At 37.0% G+C, this 25,601-nt stretch overlaps 1 protein-coding gene across 1 annotated transcript in view; it reads right to left on the reverse strand.

The window, feature by feature from the left end:
• Positions 1-23,951, reverse strand: part of LOC150090214 (uncharacterized) — a 58,410-nt gene extending 34,459 nt beyond the window's left edge. Inside the window, exons 1-2 of the mRNA XM_090390207.1 lie at positions 23,873-23,951; positions 11,899-12,418 (exon numbers count right to left, since the gene is read on the reverse strand). Of these exons, the coding sequence (XP_090246333.1) occupies positions 11,899-12,364 (466 nt within the window). The 5' untranslated portion in view covers positions 12,365-12,418; positions 23,873-23,951. The remainder of the gene's footprint in view (positions 1-11,898; positions 12,419-23,872) is intronic.
• Positions 23,952-25,601: the final 1,650 nt, after the last annotated feature.

Here is a 25,601-nt window from a genome sequence, read left to right on the forward strand (position 1 = left end):
GCGTTGAATGTTATAAAGCGCTTGAGCATGCTCAATGTTGATGGGATTCTTCCTCTTGCTCAGAATAATCACCTGAGAAGGCATAAATTCAAATTGAGAAAAGACAGATATAGGATAGATGTGCGGAAATTTGCCTTTAGCCAGCAGGTAGTGGGTTGGTGAAGAGACTTCCATCCCTTGTTGTGGAAGTTGATAGCCTAAATAAATTTAAGGCAAATTTATTTAGGCTATCAACTTTTTTTTTTTGGCTGATGCTGCATAAGCTTGCTTTCTTGCATCATATGCCACTACTAATGCTAATGCCAATTTGAATTTATGCCCTCTCAAACAATTATACTGAGCAAGAGGAAAAATCCTATTACATTGAGAGCATTGAGCATGCTCAAACCATTCAAGGCTTTATACACCTCAATCAAATCACCTCACAGGTGCGTAGTCTCCAGACACTGTGATTTGCAAAACTTAAGCCTTTCTTCGTAAGAGAAACCCTTTGTTCTGTTCACTAATCTTGTTGCCCTTCTCTGTACTTGTTCCAACAGCTCTACATCCTTCTTAAAATGAGGCCTCCAGACCAGTATCAAGGTGTGGCCTGACCATTGCCTTATACAAGGGGATAATCACCTCCTTATCCCTGCTAAAAAAATTCCTGTATATCATTCACAAGACACCATAAGCTACTCTTGCAGACCATCTGCACTGCACAGAAAACTTCATATCTGCCTTGCACAATTACCCCCAGGTCCTTTTCATTCTCTACCACTGTCAATGTGGTACCACAGAGTTGATACGTTACTCTGGGATTACTGGATATGCAGCACTTTACATTTGTCAATGTTAAACTTCATTTGCCACCTCTCAGCCCAGCTGCCCAACTTTTCAAGATCCTTTTGCAGCATTGTACTGTCATTAGTGTCATTAACAACCCAGCCACCTTTCATATCATCTGGAAACTTGGAAATTAAGCCTGATATACCATCATCAATATCTTTTATAAATACAGAAAATAACAATGGACCCAACATCGAACCCTGAGGGACTCCATTAATATCATTAGTCCACGAAGAGCAGCGTCCATTGTTTACCACTCTCTGTCTTCTCCCAATCAACCATCCCTTTATTCATAGCAGCAATTTGCCTCCAGTGCAAATAAATGGCCTCTCCAAAAGGTTAATGGGCCATTTTTTAAAAACTGTGACTGCTATTTCAGGAGTAATTGGCTTCACATCAGGTAGCAGGTGGTCATCGGTAAAACTGTACCGCTGCTATGCAGTGCATGAAAAAGTTTTCAAAGTTGTAATACAGCTTAAGCTATTGGTTGAAAGCAGAGTAATACTAGAGCAACTAATTACAAATGCAAGTTTGTTCTACTGTGAGAATTAACATCACTGCATTATTTGTGTAGTTTAAATCCATTTTAAAAACAGAAAAAAGCACAAGATAATCATTATAACATGTAAATAAGTTCACTTGTTTCTGCTTAATATTTTTTTGAAATGTGCTCCTCTAACACTGCTCCAATTTGTGCAGCAGTCTTCCATGTGCAACAGTATCAAAGGCCTTTCTAAGACCCAAATATATGATATCAAAGGTATTCTTTGCATCCAGTTCCTTTGTGACTACATCATAGTATCCAATCAAATTAGTCAGACAAGACTTCCCCTTAACAAAACCATGCTGTGTCCAAGCTATAACTGAAGTCTTGTCTAGATGATCCTGCAATGCTTCTTTAACCAGTGCCTCCATTAATTTCCCTGGAACAGAAGTTAAACTAACAGGTCTGTAATTACCTGTCTCTCCCTTTGATCCTCTTTTGTGAATTGGGGTCACATTTGCACATGGGTATCTTCCCCAAGTCCACGGAAGCTCTCATAATATGGCTAAGGGTTTGCTTACTTCCTTTGCCATCTCCTTTAATATAACAGGATAGATTCCATCCACCCTAAGTGCCTTTCTTCTGTTTATCTTCAACAATTTCTCCTCCACTTTACTCTCAGTTATTACAAGAGTACCTAGCTTACTGCCAGAGTTGAATACACCTTTGGCATTCCCCTCCCTGAATAACTTCTCAAGTGTGAATGTAGATGCAAAATACTCATGTTTGTTAGCTACCTGAGCAGGATCATCAACAGCCGAACCATCAATATCAAGTGGACCAATCTGATTCATCCCTTTCCTTCTAGAGTTTACATAAGTAAAGAACTCTTTGCTGTTTTTCTTTGCATCCTTTGCCAAATATTTCTCGTAATCTGCCTTCGCCTGCCTAACCTCCTTTGTAACTTGGTTACAGACAAGCTTAATATCTATCATAGGCTTCTGGGTCACATGTTAATTTATATGTATCCCATGCATTTTTCTTCTCTGTCACATGTCTAATTAGTTCATCTGACATCCATTTAGGCCTAAATCTTGAACAATATTTCTTTGTGGGTGTGAAAAGTCTAGTAGCTTCAAAGATTAATTCTTTGAATGCTTCACATTTTGAATTTGCTGTTGGTAACATCATCAGTTGGTCCCACTGTATAGAATTTAAATACTGTCTCAGACCACCGTAGTCACCTTTACAAAAGCAAAAACCCTTCTCTTTACTCTTGATCGTAGTTACCTCTTCGAGTAAATCCCACTTCAGCACACTGTGATCACTGCCACCTAGTGGTTCCTTTATCTGCCGATTCTTGATGCATGAAGAATCACTACTGATAATCAGATCAAGAGTATTACTCCCTCTAGTTGCCTCCTGAACATGCTGCTGTAGAAAACAATCATCCAATAAATCATCCACAAAGCCTTGCTAGTGTGTGAGTGACCAATCCGCAAATTCCAGTCAATCTCTGGGAAATTAAAATCCCCCATTATAAGACACTCTGATTTACTGGCCCACTCCATTTCTCTGCACAATTGCTCATTATACTTATTAGATTCATTTGGCCTATAACACACACCTACTCTCATTTTTCCTTTCCCAGTGCTTATGTCACACGAAACAGACTCAACATTGCATTGTACCAACATCAATTGGATGCACTTCCTTAAATTTTATGTGTTTCTTAACTAGCAGCATAACCCCTCCTCCTTTTCGGTCCATATTGTACTCCCAAAATTCCAGTTCTGCACTGCTTATGTCTGTGCGACACCATGTCTCTGATATCCCAACAATATCTGCCTTTGATGCCTTGACTAGCACTAGCACTAGAAGCTCATCGAATTTATTAACTATACTCCTAGCACTGGTGTACATGCAAGTATACATGCACCTGTTTCTATTCTTAGTTACCCTAACACAGCCCATGTATTTACTTGTTCCACTTTGACTTCCAGCAGTCCTGGAAATCCCATTACCTTGCTTTCCAGGCTGCTGCTCAATTGCATTTCAATAGAAGTAGTGCAAGAATCACTTTTACCTCTGCCAGCAGCTACTGTTAATCTATTAGTCAGTGTATCCTCCCAAGCTAGCAGTTTTCCGACCCACCTAACTCTGCTTCGATAGTTAGGTGTAATAAGGAGTTAGATAGTTAGGTGTAATACTCTACAGTTTTTTTTTGGTAGTTGTTGGCGCATCGGCTTCTGTGGCCATAATGCACCTCCCAAGGTTTTTGCAGTACTTTTGATCCAAGCCCGAGGCAGGATTGGAACCCGCGACCTTTGGGTTGCTAGGCAGGCACTTTACCCACCCGGCTAGCCCGGTCGGCATATACTCTACAGTAATAAGGAAGCAGCACCAAGGTTTAAGGCATGTGAAGCTTGATGATTTCTTCAAGACCACTTTATCAACTGGTCCTGTTTTACCAGAACCCTCTACCAGCAAGAAATTAACACCTCTCCCTCCATATGACAGTTGTTTCTGACTCTGAAAACTGATTCTTTCAATTAAATTAATATTAATATTGAATATTATGTATCTTTTTTTAACGTTTTTATGTATGTTTTTTATTCAATGGAGTTTAAGAATTTCAAAGTATTTTTTCCCTCTAAAATGGATTTAAATGAAAAAACTAATGTTCACACTGAAAACAACTTTGTGTGAGCTTTAAGGAAAAAAAATAACAAAAAGTGGTGGAAACACTCCATTAGTTATATTGTATAATTTTTTTTTTTTTTTTTTTTGGCTGGTGCAGTATAAGCCTCAGGCTTCCTTGCACCATATAGCTAATAATAATAATAAAAAAAATAAATTTATTTTTATATTTTTAACAGATGTTTTAGTATAAATTACTCAATGTACATTATAATAATATTTCATTCATACTTATACATTATAATAACATTTTATTCCTACTTATACATTATAATAACATTTTAATATATCCTGTACATTGCAAGTTTGTTATTAATCAAGAACTCCCCAACTTACGTAAGGGTTGCGTTCCACGGAACGCTATGTAAATCAGAATTTCCTCCATGTGCAGCACTCGCAACTGTGCTCGCTGAATTGATTGAATCAAAAATGAAATGTTCAATGAACATGTAAATAGAATTATTTATTGTATTTATTCAATTTTTTATCTCATGCGCAGGAAAAATTACAAAAGCAAGCAATTTAAAAAAAATTCAAAATTATAAAATTAAAAAAAAAGTGAGGAGACAGGCATAACATCAGTAGTTTTACCTCTTGAGCATTGTTGCCAGAATCGACATCTTCAGCTGATACGTACGCCACTGCAGAGATTGAGGACTGTGGAGATTTAGAAGGGATTGGCCGCTCAATCGCTTGCAAAAGAACATATTAATGGAGGACTGGACGGTGACTTTTTTCTTTTCATTGTAGATTTCTTTGTAGCAAGCAAGCATATTATCACCCCTCTTTTAACTTTTAAGAATCGTGTTCGCCGTCAGGATCCATTTTCTCAAACCTCGCCATTGCCGATGCAATTTCACAAAATGCCATTGCCATCTCTCTGGTGATGAAGCATCTCGGCTCCTCATTTGGTTCATCTTGAGCTTCATCAGCATTTTCTTCTTTCACTATCGTTGACTGCAAGTCAATAAGGTTTCTGTTAGATAATTCCTTCTCTTCTTCCTCTATTAACTCCTCCACATCTTTGGCATCAACCTCCAACTGAAGTAGCTCTGCAACCTTTACAATCTTATCTGTAACCTCTTCATATGATTCATCTTTTTCAAATCCTTTGAAGCCTTTTACGTGCCATGGGCATATTTTCTTCCATGCGCCACTTAAACAACTTTTAGTAATTTCTGCCTAGACCTTATTAATGTTTAAGATGGCGTGGTAAATATTGTAAGATTCCCAAAAGTCTCTTAACGTAAAATTTTTCTTATCGTCTACTGCAGACAATGCCTGAGCAAATGTTGTGCGTAAATAGTATGCTTTTAAATTCGAAAATAACACCCTGCTTCATAGGTTGGATGAGTGAAGTCGTGTTTGGCGGCAGAAATATGACTCTCACATTCCAATTGAAATCATCTATATGTGTAGGATGTCCATGAGCATTATCTAATAGAAGCAAAATCTTGAAAGGAACATCATTGTCTTGACAATATTTTTCGACCTCAGGCATGAAGCAGCATTTAAACCAATCCTCAAAGAGAGAGATATTGTTATCCATGCTCTCCGGTTTGATCGGAAATGCAAGGGTAGGGTGGCTTTATTGATGCCCTTAAATGCATGAGGATTTCCTCCAGAATGGTACACAAGTAGTGGTTTTAATCTGTAATCTCCTGCTGCATTTTCTCCAAGCAAGAGCATGGCACTATCTTTTGATGCCTTGAAACCTGACATTTTGGCAATGTATGTTCGATCCAGCATTTTTTTTCCGATACAGAGCAGTCTTGTAAAATTTTAAAAATTTGCTGCGTTGAATAGCCACCTTCATCAATAATTTTTTCCAACACATCACAAAATTTCTCTGCAGCTGCAGAATTGGCACTGGTGACTTCACCGCATACTTTAATATTTTGGAAACCAGCGCAATGCATGAACCTATTAAACCACCCATTGCTTGCCACGAACTTGGGTTGGGGTTCATCATACTTATCCTTAATATCTTTATAAATACTTGTTGCTTTTGCTTGAATGGTCATTAGACTCAGGGGCACTCACTTCTGAATCTGATTTCCATCCATATTATTAACAGCTGTTCCATCTTTGATATAGCACCTGAATGCTGTTTTGTGATCGCTGTTGATCTCAAGTGTGTTGATCCTTTGACATGTTCTTTTATACATGCACCGTCCTTTAAAATTAGGTCTCACTGTTGAAGCAGTGAGACCTAATTCCCTTGCAATAGATGACAAACTTTGTCCTGCTTCATACTTCATAATCATCTTCATTTCTAAATTAATTTTGTTTCGTTTCCTAGCACTGCCAGCACTTGCACTTTCCATTGGTCCCTTTTCCCTTCATCATTGTAATACGTAAATAGGAATGGAATGACAAACTACTGTGTAGTCATTGGTTTGCATTATGATGTGTATTTATGAGTAAAGAATGGCGCATAATTAGTTTTGTAATGAACAGTAAACAGGTAATAATAGCAATGAATCTTTTAAAGATGGAAGAAATCTGTAAGGAAAATAAAATGTTGATGAAAACTAAATTAATAAGACTGAAATTGTACTGTTTTAAGTGCAATGATTATTTTAAACTAATTGAATCACAAATTGAGTCATGTGGAAAGTTCTGGTGTTGTAAAAAATGTTCTGCATGAGTTTCTTTATTAAAACATAGTTTTATGGAAAATACAAAACTTCCATTAAAAAAGATAACGTATATTATATACTTTTGGTCAATATGCACACCAGTAACTACGACAGAATTCCATCTGCAGATTTCGAAAGTAACACCAGCAATTAAGTTTTATGAGAAACTAAGCGATATTTGCAAATTGCAGTTGTTAAAAAAACCCATTAGGTTGAGTGGATCTACAGTGGGGAAAACTGTAGAAGCAGACAAAACTGTATTGGTAAAAACCAAAACATCACAGAAGACGAAATTTAACTGCTAAGAAGAAATGAGAGTTTGGAGTATTTAAAAGAAAATAAAAATTCGTCTTCATGAAATTCATAAAAAAATCGGAAAGCAAAAACTCTTTTACGCATTATTAGAAAAGTAGCGAAGAAAAATACTACGATCATAACAGATCGTAGGCTTGGATATAGATGTATTACGGCCTTAGAAAAAAAAAATTACAACATTTAATGGTGAAATACAAGGAACATTTTGTAGATCCACATACAGGAACACATACGAAGAATATCGAAGCCTAGTGGAAGAGACTAAAAAGTGTGACTAAAATACTAAATGGCAGCTGTAAAGATATGTAGACAGGTAACATGAATGAATATATGTGGCGTCGAATTTATGGGATAAATCATGAACATACTTTTCAGAATATTATTACTCAAACTGCGAATAGCTATTGAGGTCCAACTATATGATTTGTATTCATGAATTTATTTATTTTTTCTGAAAAAAGTTCCATTCCATTCATTTTTATGTTCATCACCATGTTTTTTACTCATTATTAAAGCAGATTTTTGGAGTTCATGAGTGTTTTTACTATATTATTGATTTAGGTTTGGTTACGAAAAAAGGAAAGGTTTCTTTATTTTTCATTATATTTTATAACCTGACCTTAAATAGTAGGTTAGGAAATAATAGGAAAAGAAATTCACAATAGCTATCCACAATATATATATATTGTGAATAGCTATTGAGGTGTTGATTGACGTTATGATACATGTGTATCTACGCGAGTGTCTTTAAAAATAAAAATACAGTCATAAAAAATTAATATTTTGTTAATAAACAACTTATGCGCTAATCTACCTATGATTCTAAAGAAAAAGGTCAGGTTACCCCCTCCACTTCAGGAGGGGTTCAAGTGGAGGTAACCTGACCTTATTTCACCATTAGGGCATATTATTAAACAACAAAATAAAAATACAGTAATAAAAAAATTTATTTTTTGTTAATAAACAATTTATGTACTAGTCCACCCACGATTCTAAAGAAAAAAGGTCAGGTTATCCCTCTACTTCGAGGCGCCTCCGTAGCCAGGTGGGAAGGAGCAGCAGTGCGTAGCACACGCTTCTTGATTAGACCGGGGTTCGAGCCCGTCACCACCAAATACGGAGGATGCGGAAAGGTCAGGGAATGACCACCGCACCGGAGCAATATGGCCTTAGTTGCTAATGCTCCTAAAAACCAAACAACAACAACAACCCTCTACTTCGGGAGTTAATCCTTCCACTTAGGGGTTCAAGCTCCCATGGAATTCAAATGGAGGTAACCTAACTTTTTTTCACCATTATGGAAAGCATTCATTAGGGCATGTGCGATTAGGGCAAGTGACACTAAACTGATGTTATCGTCTGTTGTGTTTATGCACCAATCAGCATATCGTTTGCCATGCCTACCTGTCAATCAATATATCATTCTCGACTTCTGCTCCAGACTTATAACACCTACAGTCTGTTTACCGAGCGAACAGCGCTAGAGTGTGGTATCAGGAAACTAATTTTCAGCATAAGTTAGCCGACATTTCCCATGGTGGCTTTCTTTACTTTCACCATTGTTTTTATTGTTTTATGGTCATGACCTCCAGAAACGTGCTTTAGAAAAATATCACAAAGGCGTTCAAAATTGATTCTTATAACGGGAACATATGATAACGATGAAAGGGTAGGATAATTTCCATTATAAATATGATCTTTTAGAGAGATAAATAGCTTAGTAATACAGCAAAATTTTCAACTTCCAAGGACTTGGAACAAATTACAAAAAAAAAAACCCAATGTGTTATTGGGTTTACATTATATTTTCACAATACCTCCATTTATTCCTATGGGATGCAAAATATGTTTCCACAATTTTTTTAAGTTTGCACTGGTCAGCAAAAACTTACATAAAGTTGAATTTCCGTAAATCAAGTATTACATAAGTCGGGGAGTTCCTGTATATGTTTTTAAAATACATTCGATTTAATGGACTTTCAGCAATAGCAGAAACCTCTTCTCCCAATTAGTCCATTAAATCGTGGGCCTACTGTACTCCTAAATTTTGATACATAATAATCACAAGATTATTTAAATTGGACTTGACATAATTAACATGTTCATTGTCACGAAACATGGCATTTACATCTCTTTTTTTTAAGCATTAGGCGATGTGACATAACATTTATATCACAGCTCACTTTACTGTTCAAGCTATATGAAGAATCTGCTGTAGCATCACAGATGGCATATTCTTTAATTTAAAATGAATCCAAATGGCCTGGCAGATCCAAATATGATTTTGGTTTCAAACTTCTACGTTGTTACAATATATTTAAAAGAGTAAGAGATTACCTCAATCTTTTGCGTAGAATATTTCCAGTCAATGCTCTCCAAATGTAATGAATAAAATAAAATAAAATAAACAGATAAAATAATTTAATTATGAATCAACAGGGCTTACCTTTATTTTAGATATAGGAAGCTTCTTTTCCAACTCTCCTTGTCCAACTCGCTAATAATTCATGGGGAAGGCGATATCAATTTTGCAAGACATTGTCATAAAGTTAGATTTTGGAGGTCTAAACTGGCTAATAATTAAGGATCGATTTTTTCTTTTTGGTGCTGTGGCAGGAATTTTGAGTTAAATTTAGGGATCTAATAATTGGATATGGGGTGGGGGGTGGGGGTTATTCTCTACATTCCTTAAGTCGGACTAGAACTTTTCGGGGTGTCATGTTCACAGGAAGAGAGCTACTCACAATTAATCCGAAGCTTTTGTCTTATGTTGTAGTGTTTGTTCTTCACGCATGCGTATAAGTGACCAATCGTCGGACAATAGGAATGGCCTACGGATATTGATTGAAGTTGCATGTAGTTTCATCTCTAAGGTTTCTGCAATAAGTAGTTTGTAGTAGTTGTGTTGAATATTTATAATTTTAGTTTCATTAAAGCTGAATGTATGTCGTTCATTTATGGCGTGGAACAAAAGTTCCGATGCATTTGAACGACCCGCCCGCACTGAAGCTCCGACTTAAGGAATGTAGAGAATAACCCCCACCCCATATCCAATTATTAGACCCCTAAATTTAACTCAAAATTCCTGACACAGCACCAAAAAGAAAAAATCGATCCTTAATTATTAGCCAGTTTAGACCTCCAAAATCTAACTTTATGACAATGTCTTGCAAAATTGATATCGCCTTCCCCATGAATTATTAGCGAGTTGGACAAGGAGAGTTGGCAAAGAAGCTTCCTGGAATTTTTCTAGTAGGGATAAGGAGGTGATTATTCCCTTGTATAAGGCAATGGTTAGGCCACATCTTGAGTACTGTATACAGGTCTGGAGGCCTCATTTCAAGAAGGATGTAGAGCTGCTGGAACGGGTACAGAGAAGGGCAACAAGATTAGTGAATGGAACAAAGGGTTGCTCTTACGAAGAAAGGCTTAAGTTTTGCAAATTACAGAGTCTGGAGACTAGGCACCGGCGAGGTGATCTGATAGAGGCGTATAAGGCTTTGAATGGTTTGAGCATGCTCAATGCCAATGGGATTCTTCATCTTGCTCAGAATAATCAGCTCAGAGGGCATAAATTCAAATTGAGGAAGGACGGATGTCGGATAGATGTGCGGAAATTTGCCTTTGGCCAGCGGGTGGTTGGTTGGTGGAACCGACTTCCATCACTTGTTGTTGAAGTTGATAGCCTAAACAAATTTAAGGCTCAACTGGACAGGTATTTCGAGCGAACGGAGGGGTGAAATGGGAGTGGTGTGTTTTTTTGTTTTTTTTTTTTTGGCTGATGCTGAATAAGCTTGCTTTCTTGCATCATATGCCTCTACTAATGCTAAATCTAAAATAAAGGTAAGCCCTGTTGATTCATAATATAATAGAATATAGGAAATATCGAGCACTTAATAGCTCTCTAATATCAAAAATAATTTAATGAATTCTTTCGCCCATGGAGATATGACCGATTCAACACACAATGGAATCAACAGCCAAGAGCCCCCATCTGGCCCCGAAACACATGAGACACAATGTCTTCTCACACTCGTGGTCTTGCTGAGTTGGTTTGATGTGTTTTGGGGTCAGATGGGGCCTCTCAGCTTTCAATTCCATTGCAAGTTGAATTGGTTATATCTCTATGGGTGAAAGAATTCATTAAATTATTTTATCCGTTTATTTTATTTTATTTATTACATTTGGAGGGCATTGACCAGAAGCATTCTATGCAAAAGATTGAGGTAACCTCTTACTCTTTTAAATAGAATTGATAAATTATTAATATGTTTTGATGCTAGCTTGATCGCATATAATTCCCAAATATAAATACCACATTTTAGTGAAAGAGAGATAGTAACATAAGATACTGCTGCCACCACAGCAGTATCTGCTTTCAAGCCCTAGGTATAAATTTTAAAACTGTGGCAACTACTACTTTGATTTTTAGCATTGGATGGCAACTATCCATCCAATGAGTTTCATTTAAATTTCAGTTGTGACTGGCTAATGAAGTTTTTTCCAAAAATCAATAGCAGTCCCCACAAGATGATAACGGTGGATTTTGTTTGTCTACTTTCTAATCAATATTATCACAGTGAAAATTCCAACTTATCATTAGATACAGTGGTTTATTTTTATCAGTTTAAAGTTGTGTAAAACTGCATTAGCCATGGATCATAGAGATATGACTGAGTGGATGAGAAGATAAACTCAGAATTTTTGCTCAATAGTTAAGCAATGATATTTTTCTCCTGGGATGAAGTACAGTTATGACATTATTTGTATATGTTGAGGATTAGTTATATGAGTTATCCAAGCATATCTTAACTTTGTGAACCACAGTATTATACAAATTTCTAAATTTTTTTTAAATAAGTGAATTATTGAAAAATAATATAACAAATATATATCATATATAAAACTAAATTTTATTAAATTTATTACCTGGGAGCCCATCACTATCAATACAACTCTGCTCTGTTTGGTCTCTCTGTAAAAAATTACTTCTTTGCTGACTTAGCGATGAAGGGGAATTATTTACAACTTCTGAAAGTGAGCTTTTCAAAATTGAATGTTTGAGTGCTACTGCTTCTGGCAATGTTGTAGCTGTCATATCTTGCAATGAAACATCCTGAGCTACACTAGCCTTTGATGCTCTGTTTCTCCTTCTCTGAACAGTCTGGGGCCTATGAACTTCCTGGCTAGCTACTTCACCTACACCAATATCGCTAATATTACACCTTGCCTTTTTTGGAGAGTTAACATTACTCACTTGTTTCTTGTCATCTTCTATTAATCGATTCAGTTTCCTTTCCCACACATTTCTTGTACTTTTTGTAAGAGGTCCAACACCTATACCATACAGTTCTAATTGTCTTTTAAGTTCAGAATCTGACATTTCAGACACCATGTTGGTACAGGAGTAACATATGCTTATAGTTGAAATTTAGAGAGTTTGACTAACCTACAAAGAGAGAGAAAAAGGAAAATCTTTAACCTTACTTAAGCTGAATACATAGGAAAGAATGAGGAGATTAAGTTTTGTTATGCATATTATACATAATATTAATAAAAATTTATATGATATTGTATATTAAAAAAAATACATAAAATATGAGCGTGGCTCAAATCAAATACCAAAAGTTAGACAATTCTTAAAACATATCGTAAGGAACCTCATTCATTTTCCAATAGTCTCCTACCCTTGCAATACACATTTTTCATTGCAAAACTAATGCCTGGATACCATTAGAGAAGGATTGCTTTGGTTTCTTAATGAGCCATGTGTACACCACTTTTTGTCATCAGGGCATATGTGCTTCTCCCCTAATACCTCTTTGAGTAATCCAAAAATATGGCAATCACATAAAGAATATGGAGGGTGTGCAAGCACTTCATAACACTGATCTGAATGGTGCTAACAGTTATGCACGAACTGTGAAGATGAACCCTGCTATTCTATAACTAAACTGCTTTTGATATTAACCCTTAACATTTGGCATTAGCATTAGTTCAGGCATATGATGCAAGAAAGCAAGCTCATACAGCATCACCTAAAAAAAAAAAAAAAAAACTTCCCATTTCACCCATCCAGTCACTCCAAATTTAAGCTATCAATTTCCACAACAACTGATCGAAGTCTGTTCCAGCAATCAATCAACTACCCACTGGCTAAAGGCAAACTTCTGCACATCTATTCTACAACTGTCTTTTCTCAATTTGAATCTATGCCCCCCCAGGTTCTTAATCTGAGCAAGCTCAAGTATCCTGTCAGCACTGAGCCTGCTCAAACCAATCAAGACCTTATACACCTCAATCAGATCACCTCGCAGGTGCCTAGTCTCCAGATGCTGCAACTTGCAGAACTTAAGCTTTTCTTCATAAATGCACCCCTTTGTTCCTCTCACGAATCTTGTTGTCCTTCTCTGTACTCATTCTAGCAACTCTACATCCTTCCTAAAATGAGGCCTCCAGACCTGTATACGTTGCTAATGCCAATAAAACCCAACCAACCAGACCTGTATACAGTACTCAATGTGTGGCCTGACCATTGCCTTATACAAAGGGATAATCACCTTCTTGTCTCTGCTAGCAAAATTCCTATATATCATTGACAAAATTCCATGAACTGCTCATATTTGACTGTACAATTACCCCCAGGTCTTTTTCATTCTCCACCTACCTGAGTGTAGTACCACACAGTTGGTACATTTCTCTTGGGTTACTGCTACCCACATGGAGTACTTTGCATTTGTCAATGTTAAACTTCAGTTGCCACTTCTCAGTCCATCTGCCTAACTTTTCTAGATCCTGTTGCAGTAGCATACTCTCTCTCTACTGTCATTAACAACCCTGCCAACCTTTGTATCATCTGCAAACTTGGACACTAAGCCTGATATACCTTCATCGATATCATTGATAAATACACAAAACAACAATGGGCCCAGCACCGAACCCTGGGGGATTCCACTAATGACATTAGTCCACGTAGAGCAGTGTCCATTTATTACCACTCTCTGCCATCTCCCACTCAACCATCCCTTTATCCATTGCAGTAACTTGCCCTTAATGCCATACCGCTCCAATTTGTACAGCAGTCTTCCATGTGCAACAGTATCAAAAGTGTTCCGGAAATTCAAGTATATGATATCAAAAATATTTTTTGCATCCAGTTCCTTTGTGACCACATAGTAGTATCCAATCAACCCCAGGGGCTCACATCCGGTGAGTATGGGCTTGGCACACCAAGGGTCCTGAGCTGGAAATCATCATTCTTCTTTTTCTTGGTGATTCCCTTCTGATTCTTGTTTTCTCTCTCTCTCTCTCTCTCTCTCTCTCTCTACATTGTAATTTATATGTGGATTTAAGACAACAATTGTCTATCTGTACAAATGTATATAATTTAGATGATTTTTGGCGCCTGGTTGGGTCGGCGGACTCTCTTTCTGCCTTTTCTTCTTTTGCTAATAGTGTCTTCCGGAGAAGAGCGGCTTTATCAAGGAATAACCCTTGATTTCGTTATTTGTAATTACTGTATTGATTTTTTTTTTTTTTTTTTCGAGAGGAGTTTCTTCCTTGCCTAAATTGTCTTGTGTTTTGGACGCAGAGTTTTTGCGTCTTTTTCTGGAGACTTGTTTCAGGTTTTTGCCTGGCCGAGTGGGAGAGATGGACCTCCCCTCTCCCACTTCGAACTCTGTCCGGGTTGCCTGAAATGATTTTCTGTGTTAAATTGTATGTATTTTGTAAATACTGTAATTATCTTGTTAATATCATGGTGCTTTTGTTTGATTTGTTGTTTGCTCTCAGAATTGAGAGTAACTGATTTTATTGTGTTTTAAATCAGCAGTTAATCTTAAATGTTTATATTGTACATTACTTGTGTAGTTAGCTCATTATTATGTTGAAGAGACAGTTTTTCTCTTCTTGCGTTGTCTGTTTGGCTCTGAGGAGTGGGATGGACCTCTCCCTGCTCCCTCAGATCCAACCTTCAGTTGGCTGTTCTGGTTGAGTGAGATGATTTTCCTCTCTAGCCTGTCTTACTGCTGGCTGCTTTTCTTGCTGCTTGTGTTTTGATTTAATTTTGTTTTCCTGCGGGGCTGATTATTTGTTGTATTTTTCTTTCCTGCCTGATTGCAGCTGCAATCAGTTGGGTTTTTGCTAGTACCATATAGTTCTTAGTCTAGCATTTTTAGTTGTAAATGGGTTTTGGTTCTGAGCGGTGGGATGGACCTCTCCCCGCCCTCTCAGATCCAATTGCTTTGTTGGCAATTGACATCCATTTTTTTTTTTTTTTTTTAATGCTTACCTATGCATTATTGTTAATTCTACGTGTCTTGTTATTTGAAACAAGTTTTGTTTTTCGCAGCTTGTGGTAGCAGCTTTGCACTTGCTGGTTATGTACATATGTTTATAGATTAGATTACTTGTGCAGAGACATCTTCTCTGCATATTAATTAATTATTGTTTAATACTTAACTTATTATTTTGATCTGTTATACTTAGATTTAAATTTAGAATTGCTTTTGATTCGGTTAACTAATTTATTTGTACAGTATTTATTGGTTTTGCCTTTGGCATATATTTGCCTTGGGTGAGTTCTGTTTGTCTCTTTGTGTTTTGTATATATGTTTCTACATTTATTCTGGATGACTATTTCTGTTAATTTCTTGGTTGACTAATTTTTCAGCCAAGATTTTAATTACCTTGTAAATATTGTATATTTTACTCTCTGCTTATGCAGTGTAATTTGTTAATATGTTTACTGCTATGTTTCATATCGGTGACATAAGTATTTATTATTTATCTTAATTTATTCTTTTTTTTAAGTCGCTATCTAATAGCCACTTGTACATTACCTATGTTCTTTCCGTGAGACTTTTCTTTTTCCCCTTGTCGGTGCAAGTTGGGCTTCCTTCCCGGCTAGGGGAATCTTTCTTTCAAATGTACAAGCCTTCAGGCTTCAAAATTTTACCTCTTCAAGCTCTCTCGCTTGTTAGATTTTCCAACTAGTGTTTTCCTCTTTCCTGTTTCTTCTTTTTCCTGAGAGAGTGTTTTGCTCTCATTTCTTCTTCTACTTTCTTTTCTCCTACTTTATCCTCCCTATTCATTATTTACTATAACCGGGATTCCACTTGTTGGAATCCCACTAAGTGTAATTTAGATAGTTCCTGGAGCGCCTCCACGTGGCTAGGGACGGGAGTCGGGACGCAGGTAGCTTGCTCCCTGCCTCCCGGCTGCTAAGACTCCAGGGCCGGCAAACAACAACCATCACAACACACATATATACTTACACACACACACACTTACACACACTTGCCGGCTATAAATAACCTACAGATGCTACAGCGGTATATAGGGGTAACCCTGGAGGCCGCAATCAATACAAGAATACCTTGTCCCTTGTCCTTGTCTCTCTCTCTCTCTGGGTAATTCAGAATTTTTTTTTTGGCTGGTGCAGCATAAGCCTTAGGCTTCCTTGCACCATATGCTAATAATAATAAATTGGCCAGACAAGACTTCCCCTTAACAAACCCATGCTGTGTCTGAGCTATTATTGCTGTCTTGTCTGGGTGATCCTGTATCATCTCTTTCTTTAACCAGTGACTCCATTATTTTCCCCAGAACAGAAGTTAAACTAACAGGTCTATAATTATTTGTGTCACCCTTTGAACTCCCTTTGTGAATTGGGGATGCATTTGCACATCTCCAGTCCGTGGGGACCTCCCCTGAGTCCAAGGATGCTCTCATAATTATGGTTAAGGGTTTGCTTACTTCCTTTGCTGCCTCCTTTAATATAACTGGATAGATCCCATCTACTCGAGTTGCCTTTTTTGTGTTTAACTTCAACAATTTTTCCTCCACTTTGCTCTCAGTTATTACAAAATCACTTAGCTCCCTATTAGAAGTTGATAAACTTCTGACATTCCCCTCCTTGAATAACTCCTCATGTGTGAATGTAGATGAAAAATACTCATTCAGTTTATCAGCTACTTGAGCAGGATTGTCAATAGTCAAACCATCTATGTTAAGTGGACCAATCTGATTCATCCCCTTTCTTCTAGAGTTTAGTAAAGAACTCTTTGCTGTTTTTCTTTGCGTCCTTTATCAGATTTCTCATAATCTGCCTTCGCCTGCCTAACTTGCTTTGTGACTTGATTACAGACTAGCTTATATCTGACATAGGCTTTTGTGTCACCTGATAATTTATCTGCATCCCATGTATTTTTCTTCTCTGCCACGTAGAGAAGAAAATAATCTTGGAGCCTAGTAGCCTCCAAGATTAAGTCCCTGAAGGCTTCCCATTTAGAATTCACCATTGGTAACATCATCAGTTGATCCCACTATAAATTTAAAAACTGTCTGAGACCACTGCAGTCACCTTTACAAAAACAAAAACCTGATGGTAATTACATCTTTAAGTAAATCCCACATCAGTACACTGTGATCACTGTCACTTAGTGGTTCCTTTATCTGCAGATTCTTAATGCATGAATAATCACTGCTGATAATCAGATCAAGGGTATTACTCGCTCTGGTTGCCCCTCAAACATGTTGCTGTAGAAAACAATCCTCCAATAAATCCACAAAAGTCTTGCTAGTGCACGAGTGACCACAAGTTCCAGTCAATATCTGGAAAGTTAAAATCCCCCATTACAAGACATTCTGATTTACTGGCCCATTCTATTTCTCTGCACAACTGTTCATTGTACTCATCAGAGTCATTAGGCCTATAACATACTCCTACTCTCATTTTCCCTTTCCCAATGTCACACCAAACAGACTCAACATTGCACTGTCCACCTGTGTCAACTGGATGCACTTCCTTAGATTTTGTGTTTCTTAACTAACAGCATAACCCCTCCTCCCTTCCTACCCTGTCAGTCTTTCCTGACACATTGTACTCTACAAAATCCAATTCTGCACTGCTTATATCTGTGTGGCATCATGTCTCTGATATATCAACAATATTTACCTTTGATGTCCTGATCAGAACTCCAAATTTATCAATTTTATTTACTATACTCCTAGCATTAGTGTACATGCAAGTATACATGCACTTGTACTTACTCTTAGTTACCCTAACATAGCCCATGTATTTATTTGTTCCATGATGACTCCCAGAAGCTCTTGAAGCCCCCAGCAACTTGCTCTCTAGGCTGCTGCTCATTACAATAGAAACAGTGCAAGAATCACTTTCGCTCTGCCACCGGCTAATGTTAATCTTTTAGTCTGTGAATCCCCCACCAATCTAGCAGTTTTCTGACCCACCTAATACTGCCTCGATAACATCAGCAAATATTCTTGCACCCTTTAAGAATATCTCGTCCCAGTAGAAGCAGTCTCTCCTGTTAGCAAGCATAGACCACGCTGAAAAAAATTCTGCCCCGTGAGCCTTGCACAATCTCTCCAGGGCCAAATTGATTGACAAGGCTCTCATCATATATTCCCTCCTTTCATGTCTGGGAAGAATTGCAGACACTTTCAAATTTAACTCTAACTCACAACTTTTTTCCAGCATTGACCTGTACTTGTTAAGTAAATCTGCAGATCTCTTACTCTTAAGGTCATTATTGCCAATGTGTACAACAATATCACCTTTTGTGCCCTTAAAAGATGATATCTGCCCTAAGTTATCAACTTTTTCCCCTGGCAGATATACCCTGGTCCTGTTCCACCTATCAAATCATGACCTATCATTTGGTCAGGATTGCAAGTAAACATATCACAATATGAAGCATTAATTACTGTTACCCTTCTTCATGTAACATTCCAAAATAACTCCACTCCTATCCCAAAATATAGTTAGAATCACCTTTCCTGAATGTGTCATGGCTCAGAAGTTCTTTGGCTTTGGAGAGCTGGAATGATGCCACTCTTCATTGGTTTGCTTTCAGACTGAAAATAATATACCCTTGTCTCATCCACTATAAATAAATACTCTTCATTGTACAATGAGAGAAATAAAACAATACTGCTGCACAAACCTTTCATGGACAGAAGGAGGCCAGCGGGGGAACAATATTGCCCTCATTACAAAACTTGGCCTTAGGCTCTACAAAAATGAATACTTTATCTATGAATCAACCTAAAGTAACTAATATGATTTTTAATCAAATAACATCCCCATAAGTGAATCTATTACTCACTAAAAACTCAAAGGCACTGTTGTGACAAATTTCAGAACTACATATTGGTTCCTTCAATTACTATATAGTCTGGGAAATCATCCCATTCAGCTTCATATTGAGATGGCAACAGAAAATAGATCAAGTTGTTGTTGTTCTGGCACATCTGTAAATGAGAGCAGGTCCCACTTTGCACATACTTTATGAATTTCAACTTATTATTGATAATTGATGAAGAGATCTGATGCTCACACTGAGTTTTCTCACCCATATATTTTAACTTAATGCTCTGTTGACCAAACGAGTCTTTCAACAGCAGAGCTGTTGTTTGGCATAACAATAAAGTTAGCTTGGACAGGTAATGGACTCCATTTTTAAACTTTTCCATCTAAATACAAACTGTGAGGAACCGACAGTTTTTTTCCTATTTTAGCATTAGCACTAGTAGAGGCATACAATGCAAGAAAGCACGCTTATGCAGCATCAGCCAAAAAAAAAAAAAAAAAAAAAAAAAAAACACTCCCATTTCATCCCTCCATTCGTTCCAAATGCCTGTTCAGCTCAGCCTTAAATTTATTTAGGCTATTAGCTTCCACAACAAAAGATGGAAGCCTGTTCCACCAATCAACTACCCGCTGGCTAAAGGCAAATTTCCGCACATCTATTCTACAACTATCTTTCCTCAATTTGAAACTGTGCCACCTCAGGCTCTTAGTCTGAGCAAGACGAAGATGCTTGTTTGTTTGTTATTTGATTTTTTGGAGCATTAGCAACTAAGGCCTTATTGCTCCTAGATATGCGGTGGTCATTCCGACCTTTCCGCATCCTCCGTATTTGGTGGTGACAGGCTCGAACCCCGGTCTAATCAAGAAGCGTGTGCTACGCACTGCTGCTCCTTCCCACCTGGCTACGGAGGCACCGCAAGACGAAGCATCCCATCAGCATTCAGCTTGCTCAACTATTTGTCAAAAATTTCTTTAGGTATTTCTGATTAGTTTTTACTCAGAGTTCCTATACAAAGAACATTTTGTTTCCAAAGCTGATCTGCAAGTTCAAGTGAACTAAACCAATTATCTACCATGACACTGTGGTTTGTTTATTCTGCTACACTTTAAAGACATCTGCTGTGTTGGCATAGGATATTTTTTCATATTATCAATTATTTTACTGACCACAGTAATGGCAGCCTTCATCATGCAATGTGCTCTGGCATCCCTGCCAGAAACAAGAATATTATAATTTTCAGTCCACACAAATACATATAATTTTTTTGTTTTATTTGGCAAGTACATCTGAAAGAGCATCACCCTATAAAACCTGTTAACATCTTGTCTACTGTTGAGTATTTAGATAGAGACTAACTTACATCATAATTTGAAAGAGATTCTTCTAAATGTCTTAGGTGGCTGTAAGTTCACCTGTCACTAATTTTTTTTATTGTTTCAAAAAACAAAGGCAAATAAGTAAGAAAAAGAAACCGCTTCTGAATCACTGCCTCTGGAAGGATGTCTCTCCTGCTTGCATATAGTCCTTGAATATCCCAATGAGCACTTCTGAATGTTCCTAATAAGCATACTAATCCAATCAAATCCTATTATTAGAAGCTTTCAGAAAACTGATGTTTTCTTCATAGGAATTGACATTTTTGACTAAATAGAGGGGAACTTTCCCATTAAAAAAGGGGGGGGGGTTGATTAATTTAAGCAAATTTTAAATAGAAATTGTAAAATCTAAACAATAATAATTAGTTAAATTTTAACATCAAACTCAAAATTTTTTAGTCTATATATGACAAAGAAAGTCCAAAGACAAATAACTTAAATGAAAAAATATGCCAGACTGCCATGGGTGTCTTTTAGTAAAAAATTAATGCCAATTTTTTTTTTTTTTTTTTAAATATATATAAAATCTCAAGTTATCTATTTTTGATATGAAAAAGTCGGATCGGCACAAGTTTCGTTTCCTGGTGAGGTTTCAGGTGGAATGATTCCGATCCATTTCAAAATTCTCGGGGCCTTTGTACAGAATTTCAAGTCGGCAGGTTATAACCAATTTGGTATACTCATTCCCAAAGACCTGCTGCCCAAATCCCACCTCATGGCTACTCATCATATGAACATCACATGGTGAAGGTTTGCAATAAATACACGAGTACAGTATAGAACAGTGGTTCCCAAACTACTGAGATCCATAGACCCCTTCAAAAATCAAAAAAAAAAAAGTTTGCAGACCCCTACATATATACACTGGTGTTTAAAGAAAGTGCATCACCCCTTAAAATTGTAATTGTCATCCGAATAACGTAAGTATATGGCAATATTTCTTACAGATTGCATCAGATAATATTGACATGTGTAGGTGATGATGTAATATTGCATCAGCTGTTACTTTCAGCTATATAAGCAAACTCTGCAAGGGTTGCAGTCATTCCTTGCTTGTGTCAGGATGGCGAGTTATGTGCAATTGATGCCACGAAGAAAGAGTGCTATTGTCGCTTTACATGAGGAAGGATGTTCATCCTATTATATTGCTTATAGTGTCTTGTAATCAGTCAACAGTGAGTAGATTTCTTTCCAAACTCAAGAATACTGGTTCTACTGATAGGAAAAAAAGGAACTGGATGCAAACAAGTCTCTACGGCAAAACAGGACCACATTTTGAAGTTCTTATGCCTTAAAAACCGTAAAGCTTCTTGTCTGAGCTGAAAGGAGAATGGGAAGAACATACAGGAGTGGTAGCAAGTGTAGTAACAATCGGAAGATGCCTCTTCAAAAATGGACTTGTAGCCCATCGTCCTAAGAAGAACCCCCTCCTCACACAAAAAATGAAAAAGGCCCGATTAATTTGGTGTAAGGAGCATGTCAAATGGATCTCCGAGCAGTGTAAGTCAGTTATTTTCTCGGGTGAGAAGAAATTCAACCTGCATGGCTCTGATGGGAGACAAACAATTCGTCGCAGACATGGTGAAGAATTCCATCCAGACTATATGTTGTCTACAGTGAAATTACCTACCAGCCAAATGATATGGGGGTGCATTTCATATCATGGAGTAGGTCACCTGCAGTTTATAAAAGGTTCCATAAATGCCAATGGATACCTGGCTACAGTGGAAGGCAAACTGCTGCCAACCATTAGAGACCATTTCAACCTGCCAAGTAACTGCATCTTTCAGGACAACTCTGCTATTTATCATTGAGCGAAAAGTGTAAGTAGGCAATTCTGTAGTTAATTTAGCTTCATTTCTGCATTAGAGGTTTGACAGTAATGTGTTTACATTTGTTACAGGTGAAAAAATGGTTGGAAGAACAGCCCATTACAACTCTTAGCTGGCCAGGAAACAGTCCAGACCTGAATCCTATAGAGAACTGTTGGCATCGTGTGGAATCTGCAGTTGCCAGAAAGAAACCAAAGACCCTTCGTGAACTTCAGGAAGCCATAATTCATGTTTGGAACCACAAACTATCAGTTGATTATCTTCATAAATCAACCTTGTCAATGCCTTGATGGTGTGCTGCTGCCATCAGGGCCAGAGGCCGTTCAACTAAATATTAGTTTGCACCTGGTGAACTTTTCATTTTGCTTTCCATTTAAAATGATATACTGACGCAAATTGAGGGCTTCTGATAACATTTCAGCCACAATTGTTGTGTTTAACAAAACTGTTGTATAAAGGTTGCAAGTGCTCATTTTGGAATATTTTTAGAGCACCTGTCAAATATTACTTAGCTTTGCCTTAACTATTAATAAATATCTTTTCTTTATATTTCTATTTGTGATGCCTTTTCCATCCCAATCAGAAGGGGCCCCAAAATCATGATTTCAAAAACTCATTGCTGTTTTTTGCTAATATTTTTAAATTATTTTTATCAGAAACTTAAACTTTCTACCTGCCAAGGTTGGGTAGAAAGTAAACAACCATGAATATTCCCCACTCCCTTGATTTTTGCTAATATTTTTAAGTTATTTTTATCGGACACTAAACTTTCTACCTTCCAAGTTCAATGAACTTTACTTGAAGATTAATTTGAAAATTGCGCTTTTTTTCAAAAATGGTCTTACCGATTTTGATGAAATTTTACATTTAGTTCTTATGTCACATAATTTGTTTGTTTTGTTGTCACAGTAAAATAAATTTGAAAATGTTCTTTATTAGTTTTTTTTCTTTAGATGGGGCACCCAAATTTAATTTTGCCTTGGGCCTCATGAAGGTACAACGCGCCACTATAAAGACATATTACTTTATACACCTTCTGAGCGTTTCGCGGACCATCTGGAACTGGTATACAGACAAGGGTCAGCGGCCCCCATTTTGAGAAAAGCTGGTATAGAAGTTTTTAACTCCCGAGATACGTTACTTTGATAACCGAACAAGTCTGAAATGTAACACGATTGCGTACAAGTATTATCTAAATTTTTTTGTTTGTTTTATTTATCTTTTTTTTCTAATCGTTTAATCATTTTAGCCGTTCTACGAGGTATCCAAATAGGATTTGATAACCAGTAACGATGGACAAAAACCATTTCTGTTCACTCCCACCATAACCGCGATATTAAACAAACAAACAAGAACGCGGATAACTACAATATGAAAAAAAGAGGGCCAGTTCTAATCCTCAACAAACATTAATCCATTATTTAAAATAAATATAACTAAAAACCCACTCCTTAACCATAAAGTAAATAAATTTTAGGGCCCAATCCGTGTGTTGTTGTAACTATATACGTATACTAATACTAAAGGCATTCTAATTATATGGGCGGAAGAGTTTAAAGTTATTTTATCGATTACTTACCTAAAGGTCAGTACGGCAGATTTTATCTATTATTCAGAATATTAAAACAATCCATTTAATGTGTAAAAGCACTATATTCCATCTGGTAAATTAAATATTTCAAAAACTAAACTTAACCCTTGCTTATATTCTAAATCACGTGATAACTCCTGAACACGTGATAATATTTGTAAGAAAGATTTCCTAGTTCCTATATAGTACTGTATATGGACATAAGTTTAAATCACAGAGTAGCAACATATATCTTACTTCTCTGTGGTGTTGCCTGTGTATTCCAGTTACGAATTGGATAGAACTGTATTTGTTCAGTCATAGAATCTTTTCTGTTTGTTTGTTTTTTTTTAACTGGCACATTTTTACCTTTTGTTTTTTAAAAACAGTCTTCACGACTAAAAAAATTTATAAACCATTATAAATTGTCTTATAGCAAAATAATACTGAACGCAAATAAATGTGAAACATCTTATATAATTTCACATTTAATATTTTTTTTCTTGTTCTTCTGATGATACATAATCTGTTACTTTTAGTTTCCGATACTTATTTGTTACTTTTAGTGTATACAATCATAAGAACCAAATTTGGAAAGGAATAAAGTACTGTATAACCCCGGGGGCTCACATCTGGTGAGTATGGGCTTGGCAAACCCAGGGTCCTGAGCTGGATATCATCATTCTTCTCTTTCTTGGTGATACCCCCTCTCTCTCTCTCTCTCTCTCTCTCTCTCTCACACACACACACGGGGGTAACTCGGGAATTTTTTTTTTTTGGCTGGTGCAGCATAAGCCTCAGGCTTCCTTGTACCATATGGCTAATAATAGTAATAATAATAGTAATAGTAATAATAATAATGATGCGACTTATGGTGGCCCCGATCGAGGATTATATATATAAACTAATAAATATTAAAATGTATCAGACTAGGTAGACTATTTTGACAATCACGCATGGGAAGGGGCTGAGTGTGGTTTATGCTGCTGGCATGACTTGCATGACTTGCATAACAGGTGCATATATAGGATGTGTTAGGGTAATTAAGAATAAGAATCGGTGCATGTACACCAATGCTAGAAGTATAGTAAATAAATTTGATGAATTTGAAGTGTTGGTCAAGACATCAAAGGCGAATATTGTGGGGATAAGGAAACGTGGTATCACAGAGATATTAGGTATGCAGAATTGAAATTTGGGGAGTACAATGTGTACAGAAAGGATAGGAAGGGAGGAGGGGTTATGCTGTTAATTAAGAAAAACATAAAATCAAATATAGATGGACAGACGCCCAGTTAATAGAGATGGACAGTGCACTATTCAGTCAGTTTAATGTGATATAAGCACTGCAAAAGCAAAAATAAGAGGAGAGCGTTATAGGCCTAATGACTATTAAAGGAGGTGGAAAAGCAACTAAGCAAACCCTCAGCCATAATTATGAGACCATCCTTGGACTCAGGGGAGGTTCCCATGGACTGGAGATGTGCAAATGTATCCCCAATTCACAAAGGGGGATCGAAGGATGACACGAGTAATTACAGACCAGTTAGTTTCTGTTCCAGGTAAAATAATGGAGTCACTGGTTAAAGATGCATTGCAGGATCATCTAGGCAAGACTGCAGCAATAATTCAGACACAGCATGGGTTTATTAAGGGAAAGTCTTGTCTGACAAATTTGATAGGTTATTATGATGTGGTTACAAAGGAACTGGATGCAAAAAATAATTTTGATACCATA

Source organism: Mastigoproctus giganteus, chromosome 2 (genome assembly GCF_048544385.1).
Source record: "Mastigoproctus giganteus isolate SK-2022 chromosome 2, ASM4854438v1, whole genome shotgun sequence".
Taxonomy (NCBI): domain Eukaryota; kingdom Metazoa; phylum Arthropoda; class Arachnida; order Uropygi; family Thelyphonidae; genus Mastigoproctus; species Mastigoproctus giganteus.